Raw genomic sequence first — 16,645 nt, 5'->3', positions numbered from 1 at the left:
ACATTGTTAGTCAATTCTCAAAAGGGGCTAGAACAAGTGAGAGTACTTATCTATTCTTTATCGGTTTTCTTCCGTCCTTCCTTCTTTCGATTCTGGTTGTCTCAATCTTATCGCCACGTGGGTTACACGTGCTCGCCTGGCCTGGGTGCTATCTCTCTGCTAAGGTTTTACGTCAATGATCTTCTCATCACGGCCTGTGGTTAATCTTTCCGAAATCTACTGTGGTGTCATGCCGGATCCTATCGTGAGTCAGCCCTCAAAATTGAGAGCTGAACTGCGAAGAACTCTTGGAGCACACGGACAGAAATCCAGGAACAAGAAAAAGCAGGTGTGATTTACTTCCGTGTCGCAGGTTTTATTCGCTCTTCTAGACCTCCACCTTTCCGAGTTTGAATTTCTCTTATCGTCTCACCCATTGGTCTCCGGCTGGGTGACTTCACCGATCAACATACAGGACCTTGTTTCCGGGAACGTATGCATCATGATGCCTTCTTAGATGTGATGCCCACAGGTGCTTATGCTGCTTTTACAGTATTAGGGCAGTCTTTGCCCTATGTTGCTGAATAATATGCATTCTTTCATTTACAATATTTCACTAATAATTTCTCTCTTATTTTGCCCCTTTTGCTGACTTACATTCATGCTAGACATTTAGATACATTAATTTAAATTCACAAAATTCACAGTTTATCATACAAGATGTTGTTACAAAAAAAAAAAACATAGTTACACTGCGCCAAAAGATAAGTATGCATGTATGTTTTTTGTTAATTGTTAGATTCTGGAATAGTGACGTCATGTAAAATTTGAAGTTGCCTGTTTCAGATCTAACAGTACTAAATACGTAATAGTTTACAACTTTGATGACGAGATATTTAGTGGGGAGGAAAATTCATTTTAAAGAGTAAGTGTCATTCTCTCTTTGTTTATTTAAACTTGTAAAAGCATAGTTTTCTGTAACATGTTTAAATGTTGTTAATGCCTGCCATATATCAGGTAACATTTTTGTAGAAATTAGATTGGTGTGCATGTAGAATAATGTCTTTATTCCGTTTCTAGCTGCTTTTCCAACAACTCCTGTAAAAAGTTCAAACCAGCCATTTGAAATGCTGCCTCCTTTAGGAGAAACACAGATTTATCAAACAGAAATGGTATGATAAATGATAAATATACATATTCATTTATTTATCTATTTTGAATGTGGATTTCCAGATAAATAAGTTTATGTAGTGTGTACCTTGAAAAAAAAAAAAAATTAGAAGGAATTTTTCAATTTTGAGTAATCTTTTAATCTGTGATTTTTCACTGATGTTTTAGTTTTATTCTATTCTGGAAATCCACAATGTAAAAAATAATAAATCAGCATGCACATTTTATATGTGACTTCTGCACACAACTGGTTGTAATTCTATAGTACATTAGTAAATTTTTTAATTTTTAATTTTATTTTTTACATAATCTGGAAACGCTACTCTAAAGACCAAATATGGAACATTGTCAAGCATCTTCAGTCCTCCAGTAAGTGGAACAGTAGTCTCATGCTGGGAAAATGAAATTCATCTTCCACACACATCAGACCCACGTATGAAAGGATGCAGAACCTATAACAAGTTGGTGCAATGTGTGGACAAGATTTATGAGGAAAGGAACCTGTTGATGATATTCTTGAAAAAGCCAAAAGCTGGGGGGGGGGGGGGCATTTCATGAGAAAGTCTGTTCCAGAGAATAAGAGTAGAAGCATGTTTTGTGGCTTGCAGTTGGAGTCTGTATAAACGTGAACAGCATCCTGCCACATATGCTTTTATAGTTTCCAACTGTAAAACCACCAAACATTATTCTACTCTTTTCTTCTTTCATTTCATTTGCCTCTATTCTCTAGAACAAACTTTCAGAGAATAGAAGCAGGTGGAGAGTAAATGGATGATGGAAGTGAAGTACCTAAAATAATGACAAAGTACAAACAGACCATCTGCATGATAGTGTTGATTATCTGTTTCTGCATAAAAAGTCTATTTTCACTCAGTTGATCTGAAGAGCATCATATTTACAAAGATAAGATGTACATTGTAAATGAATATATCCAAGTGGTTTACATTGGTGCATAGAGAAGCACCTTTACCAACCTGGTTGTCCAATGTGTCCCTTGTTGTGGTATAAATATTTGTAAAAGTTGTCAGGTGATGAAGTTTATCATTTACCATTATGAGACCATAACTCTGCTTTATTGGAAGCATGATGCAACTTCAAAACATTTTTAGTCTCCAGAGTGGAATTTCCATCCACCATAAGAAATGTATGATTGGTGGACTAAGCCTTTTAAAACCTTTTGTAAGTTGGGACTAACAAATGTACAATAATACCCCACCTTATGACACTTCGCATCATGATGATCTGCTCATACAGTGGTTTTCAAATGTGGCCGATGCCCATTACATCTGTCTTTTGATGTTTCACTGAATTATAAACTGTTTTTGACTATTATTTTATTTTATTGTTTTTAAGATTCACAGATAAAATTAGTAAGGATGCTGTTGCTTCCATTGAAAAGAAGAAGATGCATAAACCTATTATATTAAATACTAAGGTTAAAATGATTGAATTTAGTGACAGTAGTCTATCGAACTGAGATTGGCTTAGTATAAAGTTACCTCGCACTTCAGTTGTTTAAAGCAAAATAAAGTTCTTAGTGAAACAAAGAAACGGATAACTGTAATATTAACATTAGCTAATATTACAGTTATCCCTGAATCTTATTGCCAAAATGAACAACTTTTAATAGTGTAGATGGATGCCCAAACTGGTTGGGAGTTTCTATAAGCCAAGTTATTCAGAAATTTTTTGTGTATCTCACATAAATACTTTATTTACATGCACATATACGACTGCTTAAAAACACTATTCAACTACTACATACATCTACAAGTGTGGGAGGGGAGGACCAGTGATTCACTGTGCAACTGTAATCTGGAACCAGGTATGATTGTATTTCATCTCAGTTTTTGAGACATTATCAAATAGCAGCTTAATTGATTATTGGAAACCTGAAGTAACTTGAAAAAAGTTCCCTGTTTGGTCTCTAGAATAGAGATTCTAGGCTGTAAAAAAAATAATTAAATATACAAAAAAAATATAAAATTTTTCAAAAATAGAAAAATAATATCCTTAGCCCACCCACAGTACAAAATCTGCTATAGGTTTCCAAATAACCTTTTGTGAGTGGGAACAACATTTAAAAATAAAAAAAAGACACAGTTCTGTAGATCAGGAAAATGCATATGATAAGGTGCCAAGAGAAAAGCTATTCAAAATGCTACAATTGTATGGTGTTAATAGGGCATTATGTCGAGCAATCTTTATTTGAGTTGTAAGTCAGCAGTTAGAATTAAAAGAAGTACAGGAAGATGGTTTAATGTTAAATCTGGTGTGAGACAAGGATGTACATTAATCCCTCTGTTATTCATTATCTATATGAATCACATTATGAAGGAAAGTGGTATTAAACATGATATCAAAATTGGAGATGTTAATGTCAGCTCTTTGCTTTATGCGGACGATGTTATACTTCTAAATAAATCTGCTATAAGTCTGCAAGATTCTCTGACTAAATTGAATAGCCGTTGTAATAGATATGGTATGAAGGTCAGCAATAAAAAGACAAAGATGATGAAAATAGGCAGAATCATTGAAAATTTCAACTGCATTGTGAATGGAGAACCTATAGAACTTAATGAAGATGGTAAATTAAATATCGAAATAGATAACAGAATCAACATAGCTGGTATGCTAGGAAGTCAACTGAATAAATTTATGTGGAATAAGAGAGAAATTAGTCAAAACACTAAATTAGCTGTATACAAGACAGTGTTCAAACCAATTTTAATTTATGGATCTGAGAGCTGGGTTAGTAGTAGTAAAACACTTGACCAGAGACTAGAGACCGCAATATGAGAGTCCTGGAGAAAGATTAGGGGCGTGAACAGATGGCTTCAATGGCAATATCATATTGAAAATGAGCATATTAGGAAAGAACTTAACATTGTTAGCATTCAGGAATGTGTTAACAGAGCTAATCTCAGGTGGTATGGTCACTTAAACAGAATGGGCGAGGAAAGATTAGCAAAACAAGTGTTTTCTGCCAGGTTGGTAGGAAAAGGACCCAGAGGAACACAGATATAGGTGGATTGATACAGTAAAAAGTACCTTAGAAGACAGAAATATAAGATCTGATAAGGAGTCTTGACAGGTAACAGATTGATTTGGAGGAAAATTGTAGATAGGAAGTTAGTAATGATGTAAATTTTTCATGTAATAATATAACCCCCCCCCCCTTGCGGGTGCATGGAATTTGATTATGATGGTGGCTTTTTCTACTTCAAGTATGGATATGTATTCCTGATTGCATGTCTGTTGAGTGTTTTTTACCACTGTGCTGTCATTGCTGCTTGTTTCATTTAGCACTTTTTCAAAGTAATTACCCCATGCATTAAGGATATCTTTTTCTCCAGTTTTCATGTCACCTTTATCATCTCTAATTCCTTTTATAGCACTCTTTCCTCCATTTCTGAGCTTTTTCAACAGCCTCCAGAATATCTTGCCACCTTGATATTTATTTCCTGTGTTCTTACCAAAGTCTTCCCATGATTAACTAGTTTTAGCTCTCTTACATTTGTCCCAGTATTCTCTACGAGCACAAGCTGGCTTATTTTCCAGGAACTTTTGATGTGCTTTCTTCTTTTTCTTTCACTTTCTCTTTAACTTCCTGTGTCCACCATATAGTTCTGATTTTTCTATCCTTATAGACAACCTCACCATATGCTGTTGGGTATCTACTTGGATACTGAACGAACGAGGATGGGCTAGCAATTTGGGATTTAGCCGACCAAATTGTATTCTTATTGGTTAAACCAAAATAAAAAATGATGGTACAAAAAATGGTACGACATGACAAAATTTCATGCCGGCTGGGGTGTCGCCCGGTTAAACAAGGCCCCCGTTGTTTTCGCCAGGGAACCAGGGTGAACAGCGAAAAGTCAGCTACTGGAACAAATCTGAAAACAAACCCCAACTCAACATCGCCAGAGTTAAAGATCGGTACTATTAATGTAAGAAGCCTGAATGGCAAAGAAATGGAGCTAGCTGAGGAATTAGATAAGTACCAGATCGACATAATAGGGGTGACCGAAACAAAAAAGACCAAAACTGGTGAGATCTTTCTGAGCAATAAATACAAAATGTTATATTCAGGCAATGACAATCAAGGAAAAGAAGGAGTAGCCATAGTATTCAACACAAAATACGAGGCTAATCTTCTTGAATGGCAGTCAGTCTCAAGTAGAGTAATGTGGGCAAATATGAGAATGGGGAACTGGACAATGAGACTTACTTGTGCCTATGGTCCCACAGAAGGTTCTACTAAGGTAGAAGTGGAGGAATTTTTTGAGGCTTTAGAAAAAGCAACTGACAATGAAAAAGGAAAAGTTTGTCCTTGTTGGGGATCTAAATAGCAGAGTAGGAAATGATTGTGAGACATACAAAAATATTTTGGGAAAATTTGGAGAAAAGAGCAAAGCTAATAATAATGGCAAATATCTGTTGGATTTCTGCTCAGGACATGGACTGGTTATTACTAACACCATGTTCCAACATAAAAATGTGCACAAATTCACATGGAGAGAAGAGGCTAGGAATAAGAAAAGTCTCATTGACTATGTTATTGTTGATAGTGATGTTTTCTCCCTGGTGCAGGACACCAGAGTGTACAGAGGATTTGAAATTGGAAGTGATCACTATTGAGTCTTGAGCAGGATAAAATTGAATTTCATATTGAAAAGAATAACATGTAAGAAGGTTTTAAAGCGAATAAAAGTTGAGCAGCTCTCAGATGTGAACTGTAGACTAAAATACACAAAATATTATCGAAGAAAAAATGAAAGCGTCTGAGAACAGCAATGAAACCCTAGAGATTCAGTGGCAAACTCTGAAGAAAACATTGATTGATTCTGCCAGAGAGGCATGTGGTGAGGTTTTCTGCAAGGATAAAAAAATCAGATCTCCCTGGTGGACACAGGAAGTTAAAGAGGCAGTGAAGGAAAAGAAGAAAGCATATATCAAAAGTTCCTGTCAAATAAGTCAGCTTGTGCTCTTAGAGAATATAGAGAAGAATGCTAAACACTGTGTAAAACTAGCAAAAACAAAAGTCATGGGAGGACTTTGGCAAGAATATAGAAAATAAATATCAAGAAGGTGGCAAAATATTCTGGAGGTTGTTCAAGAAGCTTAGGAATGGAGGAAAGAGTGCTGTAAAAGGAGTTAGAGATGATAAAGGTGACATGAAAACAGGAGAAAAAAAAAACAGGAGATAGCACAATGGTAATAAACACTCAACAGGCATACAGTCAGAAATACATATCCATACTTGAAGTAGAAAAAGCAATCAAAGGCTTGAAATGTGGAAAGCAGAAGGAGTAGATGATATTCGACCAGAAATGCTGAAGTATGGTGGTATAAAAGTCTTACATTTGCTGCACTGCATAGTTCAGAAAGTCTGGACAGAGGGACGAAATCCCGATGATTGGAGTAGAGCTCTCATAGTACCCATATATAAAAAGGGAAATAAAACTGAATGTGAGAATTACAGAGGTATTTCCCTACTGAATGTTACTGGCAAGATCTATGCAAGTATACTTGAGAAACGGTTGAGAAGAATTGTGGAAGAAAAGCTGGATTCAGGCCAAATAGAGGCTGTCAGGATCAGAACTTCACTTTACGACAAATAGTCGAGACAGCATGGGAATATAACAAAGATCTGTATTTAAGTTTTGTCGATTTGGAAAGGGCATATGACAAGGTGCCAAGAGAGAAGCTATTCAATACGCTGCAGTTATATGGTGTCAATGGGGCATTATATCAAGCAATACTTAGTCTTTATTTGAGTTGTAAGTCAGCAGTTAGAATTGTAGGAAGTACAGGAAGATGGTTTAATGTTAAATCTGGTGTGAGACAAGGATGTACATTATCCCCTCTGTTATTCATTATGTATATGGATCACATTATGAAGGAAAGTGGTATTAAACATGATATCAAAATTGGAGATGTTAATGTCAGCTCTTTGCTTTATGCGGATGATGTTGTACTTCTGAATAAATCCGCTACAAGTTTGCAAGATTCCCTGACTAAATTGAATAACTGTTGTAGTAGATATGGTATGAAGGTCAGCATTAAAAAGACAAAGACAATGAAAATAGGTAAAATTGTTGAAAATGTCAACTGTGTTTTGAATGGGGAACCTGTGGGACAAGTAAAACATTTCAGCTACTCAGGCACAATTTTTAGTGAAGATGGTAAATTAAATATAGAAACAGACAACAGAATCAGCAAAGCTGGTATGGTGGGAAGTCAATTGAATAAATTCATATGGAATAAGAGAGAAATTAGTCAGAACACTAAATTAGCTGTATACAAGACAGTGTTCAAACCAGTTTTAATTATGGATCTGAGAGCTGGGTCAGAAGTAAAACACTTGACCAAAGACTAGAGACTGCAGATATGAGAGTCCTGAGAAAGATTAGAGGCGTGAACAGATGGCATCAATGGCAATATCATATTAAAAATGAGCATATTAGGAAAGAACTTGGCATTGTCAGCATCCAGGAATGCGTCAGCAGAGCTAATCTCAGGTGGTATGGTCACTTAAATAGAATGGGAGAGAAAAGATTAGCAAAACAAGTGTTCTTTGCCAGGTTGGCAGGAAAACGACTCAGAGGAAGACCAAGATATAGGTGGATTGATACGGTACAAAGTGCCTTAGACGATAGAAATATAAGATCTGATAATGTTGGAGTCTTGACAAGTAACAGACTGATTTGGAGGAAAATTGTAGATAGGAAGTTAGTAATGATGTAATTTTTTCATGTAGTAGTGTCATATCCTGTACACCCCTTGAGGGTACATGGCAGGAATTTGATGATGATGATGACAAGGACCAACTTTTCCTTTTTAATTGTGTCAGTTTCTCTCTCTAAAAGCCTGAAAAAATTCCTCCACTTCTACCTTAGTAGAACCTTCTGTTAGACCACAGGCACAAATAACTCTCATTGTCCAGTTCACCATTCTGATATTTACCCACATCACTCTACTTGATATTGCCTGCCATTCAAGAAGATCAGCCTTGTATTTAGTGTTGAATACTTTAGCTACTCCTTCCTTTCCTTGATTGTCATTGCCCGAATAGAATGTTTTGTATTTGTTGCTTAGAAAGCTCTCGCTAGTTTTTGTCTTTTTTGTTTCAGTCACCCCTATTATGTCGATCTGGTACTTATCCAATTCCTCGGCTAGCTCCATTTCTTTGACATTCAGGCTTATATTGATAGTATTGATCTGAAACTCTGGTGATGTTGAGTTGGGGTATGTTTTAGGATTTGTTCATGTAGCTGACTTTTCGCTGTTTGCCCTGATTCCCTGGCTAAAACATCGGTCAGGGGACCTGTTTAACTGGGCAATGTCCCAGCCGGCATGAAATTCTGTTGTGTTGTGGTTTAAGCCAATAAAAATAAAATTTGGTCAGCTAAATCCCAAATTGCCAGCCCGTCCTTGTTCGTTCCGTATCCAGGTAGACACCTAACACGGTGCACCACAAGAAGGTGAGGATTGGACATTAGGTCAGAATCCCTGGTTAGTTTTCTGCATTCCTTTAAAGGCTGTCTGGAGGTCTCCTCTCAGTTATATAGCTAATAGACTGACCTTACACAACTCGTTCAGATGCCAGCCATAATACTTGATAACCCAAACCACTCTCCAAATACCCTAGTCCTCTTTCTGACCAATGACCCATCCAAATACACAGTGAATGTAGAGAAGGCCTGCTAGTCAATTCTGACCACAACCTAGTGCTCATCTCCTCCCCCATGCAACAATGCTTACACAGCCATTTCCATACAAGAGTAGTTTGGCATTATAACACAGTGCCAAGTGGGACAACCTCTACAACTTGTATGCCTCATTCCCATGGTTAGACTATTGCTTCCAACCCAAACACATGCACTAAACTCATAACCAAAGTAATCCTCACTGGCATGGAATCATATATTCCCCACAGTACTCTGACCTGCCATTCCCTAACAAACCCTGGTTTTCCAAAAGATGCTTCAAGTCAGTACAAATAAAAAAACCAAACATACCTTCACTGGCTCAGATCAAGAACCCCATCCTCCTTTAGAGCTTATACCCAATCCTGAAATAAATGCAAAAAACAATCAATGCTTCCAAAACAGTGTTCGAAAGAGCAAAAAGCAGGAAATTAGTAGCTTGTCCAAATGGCAGCCAAGCCTTTTGGTCTCTCGCCAAATTAATCAACCATAACTTCTGCCCAACACTATTCCCAAATCTATCATATCCAGGTGGCTCCATTGCATCATCTCCTAATCGACACGCATAAAAGAAAGTGGCAAATGTCCCCCAAACCATTCCAGATACCCAACATACAATGCTACCATATCCTTTTGCTAGAAAGAGATTAGCAAAATACTGTCTAAATTAGATACAAAAAAAGTCTCCTAGCCCTGATGACATTCATCCAATTGATCTGAAGAAGAAGCATTTGACCGGGTCTGGCACAAGGGCTTACTAAGCAAACTGCCATTGTTTGGTCTATCTCAAGATCTCTGTAATTGGATTGCCAGCTTTCTGTCTGGACGCTTACTATGTGTGGTGGTCGATGGCTCCTTATCCTCTCACCACTCTACTAATGCTCGGGTTCCTCAAGGTTCTGTCCTCTCACCAACACTCTTCCTATTATATATCAATGATCTACTTCAGCTTACCTCCAACCCAATACACAGTTTTGCAGATGAAAGCACATTGCACTCCTCCCTTTCTTTTGATAAACCTTACTCCATACAACTCACCTCAACCTACAGAACAGCAACCACCACTGCCCTCAATTCAGACCTCCAAGCCATCCTCCAATGGGGTTCAAATAACCTAGGCAATTTTAATGCAAATAAAATCCAGTACTGTCTCATTTCTCCCAGTATTATTTTTGACAATACCCAAATTTCCAGACAATCTCAGATTTCTCTTCTTGAAATTACCCTGACATTAAACCTCTCCTGGCATAAACACATAACAACCATTGCATTCATCCTCAGCTTCTAAAAAACTTGGATTTCTCTTTTGCTCAAGACATTACTTCATCCCGAACAGCTATTAACCTTATACAAATCACAAATCTGCCCAACCATTGAATACTGCTCCCACATATGGGGTGGAGTCCCCTAAAGCTCTCTCAAATTGCTTGACTCCATACAGAGGAGAGCAATCAGACTTATTAATGACCCATCTCTTACCAACTCACTTTCACACAGGCGACCGGTCTCTGCACTATATGTCTTCTACAAATATTTCCATGAAAATGTTAATCCGAAATGGCATCAATAATCCTCCCACTTAGTTCTAAGCTCATTGGAACACGTGCAGCTGCTACTCAACATCCCTACACAGTGCACCTTGAAACCCACAAAACAAATTTCTTCTCCTTCTTTCCTGCAACTGCTATACTATGGAACAGCCTTCCCCTTGATGGGTTCTCTAGGGAATACAATCTACAGTCATTCAAATCTAATGTGAACAAGTACCTTCTTTCCCAACCCATACACGCAACTAATGTATTATAGGTTTATTGAAATACTTAAGGAATTCACAACCTAAACGAATATAAATTAAACTAAACTTTATTATATACTTCCTATATTTCGGCAACATCACGTTGCCATCTTCATGGGAACTTAAGATTAAGACACATGCATGCAGGCACAAGAACAGCAAATGAAGTCGAAGAAAGGCGACTACTGTTATTCCTAACGTCCTGACGGTGCCCCCTAGCAAGCTATATTAGGTATTCTTGGGCGTTGGGCTGAAGTTCTCATGATGTACATTTCCCAAATTTGGGACAGTCTTATGCATCCAAATTTGTTGAGGTTGGGCACGTTTTTTAGGGCTGAGGCTGATTCTATGAACAGTCTTTCAAATTTATACTTGCTGCAGTATATTATTTTGACTTTCTTCCTACTTATTCTGTGGCGAGTATCCAGAGCATGGTCTGCAAGCCCTGAGTGGCTGTAATAGTGAAACCGGATGTAGTCCTTGTGTTCTGATATTCGCTGTCCTGCCTGTTTGGCCAAAATAGGACAGTTTACAGCTACAGGGGACCTGGTAAACACTAGGTAGGTCTAGGGGAAGTTGTTGGTCTTTTGTGGAGCGGATAAGGGATGCCAATTTTCTATATATAACAAGAGTCAGGCGATTTTTTTTTAGGATTTTGGTTATTTTTTTCAAAGATGCCCCGGATGTAGGGGATAGTGATTGATTTAGAGTAATCTTTATAGTGTGGGGGAGAAGAGGTTGTGGTTTACTGGTTTTAGTATTTTTTGGATTTTTTTTGGGTTGAAGCCATTGGCTGAGAACGTATTAAGGATATGATTTAGTTCGGTGGTTAAGGTCTTGTCATTTGAACAGATTAGTTTAGCCCTGTTATGTAATGTCTTGACCACGCTACCGGCCAAGACGTATATATACGTCCAGTTTATCATGGATGCAAAGTGCATATTAAAATTGTAATACCATTGTTATTGCATTGAAATATATGATGGATACAAAGCATATGAGGATGCGTATTTGATCCATAATGGCTGGTAAGGTGGTTAATAACACCATATTGTTGTGGGGAGGGGGGATTGTTGGTGAATATATCTGCCTGTATGGGTAGGTTTTCTATAAACTGAGAAAACCAAGGTTCCATCAGGCTGGCAGGTGATTAGTGTGTCTAGGAAAGGGAGGCTGTTGTTATCCTCTTTTTCCAAGGTGAACTTGATTCTGGGGTGTTGGTTGTTTAAGTGTGTTAAGGAGAGGAGTGTATCTGAACCTTGTGGCCAAATAGCAAAGCCATATAGTAGGTTTATGTGGGGCAGAGTTTAACCCCTTACCAATTAAAAATCAGAAAGCGGTCGTTTTTCTGCCAATTTTTTGGGCGAGGGTGATTTGCTGGATCAAATTCATCAATATTTGAAAAAGAATGATGAATTTGTGCAAATGCAAATGAAATAGCCAATACACGCCATTGGCAACTTTTCTCAGCTGAAAGGAAATAGGCACAAGATTGTCTAGCATCTATGTTCGGTTGTATTTATATGTGAAACCAAAATTCAAAATCAATTTTGGTGCAATAAACAAAAGACACGTCACAGACGTCTTTGTATGTTAATGGGTTAAGGGTTTCTCTTCAAAAGTCTCCATAAAGAAGTTGGCTAGGGGTGGGGAGAGTGGCGAATCCATGACTATCCCCTCTATCTGTTTGTAGAATTTTCTCTGCCAAACGAAATAGCCTGAGTTCATTCTGAACTGAAATAGGGCTGAGATATCAGGAGGGAATTTGGCTTGGATGTACTCTTAAGGTTTCCTTGAGTGGGACATTTGTGAATAGGAAGGAGAAATCAAAACTGACCATTATGTCAGTATGTTGGAGTGTATGGTTTTCTATACTGGCTTTGAAGTGGACTGAGTTTTTTTTGTGTGTGATGGTGTGTTGCCAGTATAGTGTGTGAGCTCTTTGGTTAGATGATTGACTAATTTGTATGTGTGGAAGTCAATGCCATCCACTATGGGATGTAATGGCACATTTTGTTTATGAATTTTTGGAAGTCCATAAATATGGGGGAGTATAGAGTTAAAAGGTTTTAATTTGTTGGTGACTTCTGCAGGCCAAGAAGTGACCTTCTTAAGGAGCCTATGGAGTTTTCTGATTTGTGATTTGGTGGGATTATATTCAATAGGGAGATAGGTAGCCCAATCTAATAATAAAGCATTAAGCTTACCTGTGTAGTCAGTATGGTTGAGAACCATGGTGGCATTCCCCTTATCCTCTTTGGTGATTACTATTTCTTTGTTTTTCTTCATTTCCAGTAGAGCTTTGTATTCACTATTGGATATGTTGGTTTTTGGTGGTTTTGCTTTGGTGAGAACACAGGCTATATCCAGTCTAATATTGTTGGCGATGTGGTTTGGAAAGTGGTGGATACCACGTTCATTCTGGATCATTATTTCTTCGGCTGGTATTTTTCTCGGAACAATGCCAAAATTGTGGCCAAGTTAAGAACGTTGAGTGTCTCAGGTTTCAAATCCATGGAAGAAAGGTTGACTACTGTTGAGTGGTAGTTTTCAATCGGAGGTAGAGTTCTTTTTCATGTTATCATATTTCTTGATTTGTCGATTCCTTATTTTCTCAAATTCTTTATCCGCAGAAGTGCATGAGACATCATATAGAATTGTCCAAAGTTCGTGATTCAGCATGTTGGAAAGTTCTTACTCTAGCGCTAGAATAGCTTTTGTTTGCGTCAGCTAGGAGATCATGCGTTGCGGTAATTTGTTCTCGTAGCAAGGCGAAGCTGGCACGGTTATAAATTTGGAGAGCTTTCTGTGACGAGAAACGGTGCTTAAATTTCACACAAGTTGGGATTACTTGATTATCCCGGCAGAATTTTAGGAAAGTCGAACGATTCAATTGTCTAGATAACTTCTTCAGTTTACCGTATTGGCGGGCCTTGCGTGCGATAGAATCTCCGTGGATGATCGTAATTCTTGTAGAAAGGCTTATACGTTGGCTGTACATGATTATTGAAATACTTAAGAAATTCACAACGTAAACTGGAATATAAACTTTAATATATATACTTCCTATATTTCGGCAACGTCACGTTGCTATCTTCGTGGGAACTTAAGATTAAGACACGTGCACACAGGCACTAGAACAGCAAATGAGGTTGAAGAAAGAAGACTACTGTTATTCCTAACATCCTGGTGGTGCCCCCCTAGCGGACTATATTAGGTATTCTTGGCAGTTGGGCTGAAGTTCTCATGATGTATGTTTCCCAAATCTTGGGCAGTCTCATGCATCCAAATTTGTTGAGATTGGGCATGTTTCTTAGGGCTGAGGCTGATTCTATGAACAGTCTTTCAAATTTATATAACTCTGCCCCAAAAACCTACTATATGGCTTCGCTATGTTGATGATGTGTTCACTATTTGGCCACTTGGCTCAGATACACTCCTCTCCTTCTTAACGCACTTAAACAACCAACACCCCAGAATCAAATTCACCTTGGAAAAAAAGGATAACAACAGACACACTAATCACCTGCCAGCCTGATGGAACCTTGTTTTTCTCAGTTTATAGAAAACCCACCCATACAGGCAGATATATTCACCAACAGTCTCCCTCCACACACACACACAACAATATGGTGTTATTAAGACACTACATAACTGGGCTAAACTAATCTGTTCGAATGACAAGGCCCTAACTGCTGAACTAAATCGCATCCTTAATACGTTCTCAGCCAATGGCTACAACCCCCAAAAAATACTAAAACCAGTAAACCACAATCCCCCTGTACACAATAAAGATTACTCTAAATCAATCACTATTCCCTACATCCAGGGCACCTCTGAAAAAATAACATCCTTAAAAAATATGACCTGACCTCTTGTTACAAACCATATAGAAAATTGGCATCCTTATCTGCTCCACAAAAGACCAACAACTTCCCCTAGACCTACCTGGTGTTTACCAGGTCCCCTGCAGCTGTAAACTGTCCTATTTTGGACAAACAGGCAGGACAGCGAATATCAGAATTTCAGAACACAAGGACTACATCTGGTTTCACCATTACATCCAGAGCATGCAGACCATGCTCTGGATACTCACCACAGAATACGTTGGAAGAAAGCCACAATAATACACTGCAACAAGTATAAATTTGAAAGACTGTTTATAGAATCAACCTCAACCCTAAAAAACGTGCCCAACCTCGACAAATTTGGATGGATGACTGTCCCAAATTTGGGAAACGGACATCATGAGAACTTCAGCCCAATAGCCAAGAATACCTAATATAGCCTGCTCGGGGGCACCATCAGGACGTTAATAATAACAGTAGTCTCCTTTCTTTGACCTCATTTGTTGTTCTAGTGCCTGCGTGCACGTGTCTTAATCTTAAGTACCCATGAAGGTGGCAACGTGATGTTGCCGAAATATAGAAGTATATATTAAAGTTTATTTTAATTTATATTCCAGTTTATGTTGTAAATTCCTGAAGTATTTCAATAATCATGTACAGCCTTTCTACAAGAAGTATAAGCCTTTCTACAAGAAGTATTATAGGTTGATCTACCAACCTTTTGTGTATGGGCTCAACATTAAAAAAATTAGGAACATCACTCTAGTGATTAAACATTTAACTTTTAAAGTCACTTTAGGCTTTTAGTAAGTAGTGCGATGGTCTCACAATAGGCAGCAAAAATTTTCTTCTACCTAAAGACCTTAACAAACAGCCATGCCACCAGGAAATGAACTATTCCCAAACTAGCAATGTTGGTTTGAGAGTGGTTCATTCAGACCAGCCATTGGTATGTCTTTACCTTCCTTCTTTGGATAATTTTTTTAAAATCCTTTCAACCTGGAAGTCCTCACCTGTCTTTGCCTATTTATAGGTGTTTTATAACATTAAATTAATTAATAACTGAAATTTTAAGAATAAAACAAGCAAACAAACTTGGGAATTTTTGTATAAATATTCCATACATCTTTCCCTTACATATTAGGCTTGATGGCCTATCTCTGCCTAATAACTTTGGCTTATGTTTTTAAACCTTATTAATGTTCTGATAGGGTGGTTAATCCTACCTGTGTAGTGTATTTTGGCTGTCAGTTATGTTTGTTATCCTTGCTGATTTGCCTGTCTTGTGGAAGGAAAAACTTTACTACCTTTGCACCTTCAGTCAAAAAGTCCTGATAATGGTTCTTCGTGTCCTAGATGGAATTCTAACCCAGGTGATTTCAACTAAAGGACACTGTCGAAACTGAGTTATAGAGGCTCTGGTATAAATATGGAATTATATAAATACATCAAGACAATCATTAAATCTATTGAATAAAATTTAGAAATCAGGAACATTCCCAGGCATTTGGAAGAAATCTATTATGCTGCCTATTATTTTCAAGGAAGGGGATAAATTAAAAAAGTTCAGATTATAGAGAAATCAGTCTGCTGGACTCTGATTACTGTATAATATATATATATATATATATATATATATATAGTGTGTGTGTGTGTGGTATATATGCAAAGTAACACAATACGGTAAGTCGAAACTACGTTTATCTAATCAAATTAGATAATTAGAAAAATCAAATTCCAGTCGAAAAAAGCCCTCTGTGTATACAAACGTGCCAGCCTCTCTGCAACAAACACTGCCATCAGCTTCTTACAATCTGAGCTCTCTGCTATCCTTAACCCTGAACTTTGGTTCATTCTCTCAAACATCTCAGAAGCCTCTGCACAAAAAGAATTCCTAAAAATAAAAAATAAGCACATCAAAATCTAAATCACAGCCACTCCATGCAGTATTGATGCCAACATCAAACTTGATGTCACCAATATCCTCTCCCATTCGTTGCCTCCAAAAAAAGTAATTTATCTTCTGGTCAACTTGCTGCTCTCCGAAAGTTATGGAAAAATAAAAGCATTGTCATCACCAGAGCAGATAAGGGTAATGTCACAGTCGTCCTTTCCATGGAATATAATTGAAAAATGGA

At 37.7% G+C, this 16,645-nt stretch overlaps 1 protein-coding gene across 1 annotated transcript in view; it reads left to right on the top strand.

Moving 5' to 3' along the window:
- Positions 1-16,645, top strand: part of LOC150098880 (phosphatidylinositol 4-phosphate 5-kinase type-1 alpha-like) — a 322,543-nt gene that overhangs the window by 285,522 nt on the left and 20,376 nt on the right. Inside the window, exon 18 of the mRNA XM_090405835.1 lies at positions 1,060-1,151. Coding sequence (XP_090261961.1) covers positions 1,060-1,151 — 92 coding nt within the window. The remainder of the gene's footprint in view (positions 1-1,059; positions 1,152-16,645) is intronic.

The sequence above is a fragment of the Typopeltis vanoorti genome, chromosome 15 (assembly GCF_054136105.1).
Source record: "Typopeltis vanoorti isolate ZY-2024b chromosome 15, IOZ_Tvanoo_1.0, whole genome shotgun sequence".
NCBI classification, from domain to species: Eukaryota; Metazoa; Arthropoda; class Arachnida; order Uropygi; family Thelyphonidae; genus Typopeltis; species Typopeltis vanoorti.
Note: the sequence above shows the minus strand (reverse complement) of the source record. Positions and strands in the feature narration are given on the sequence as shown.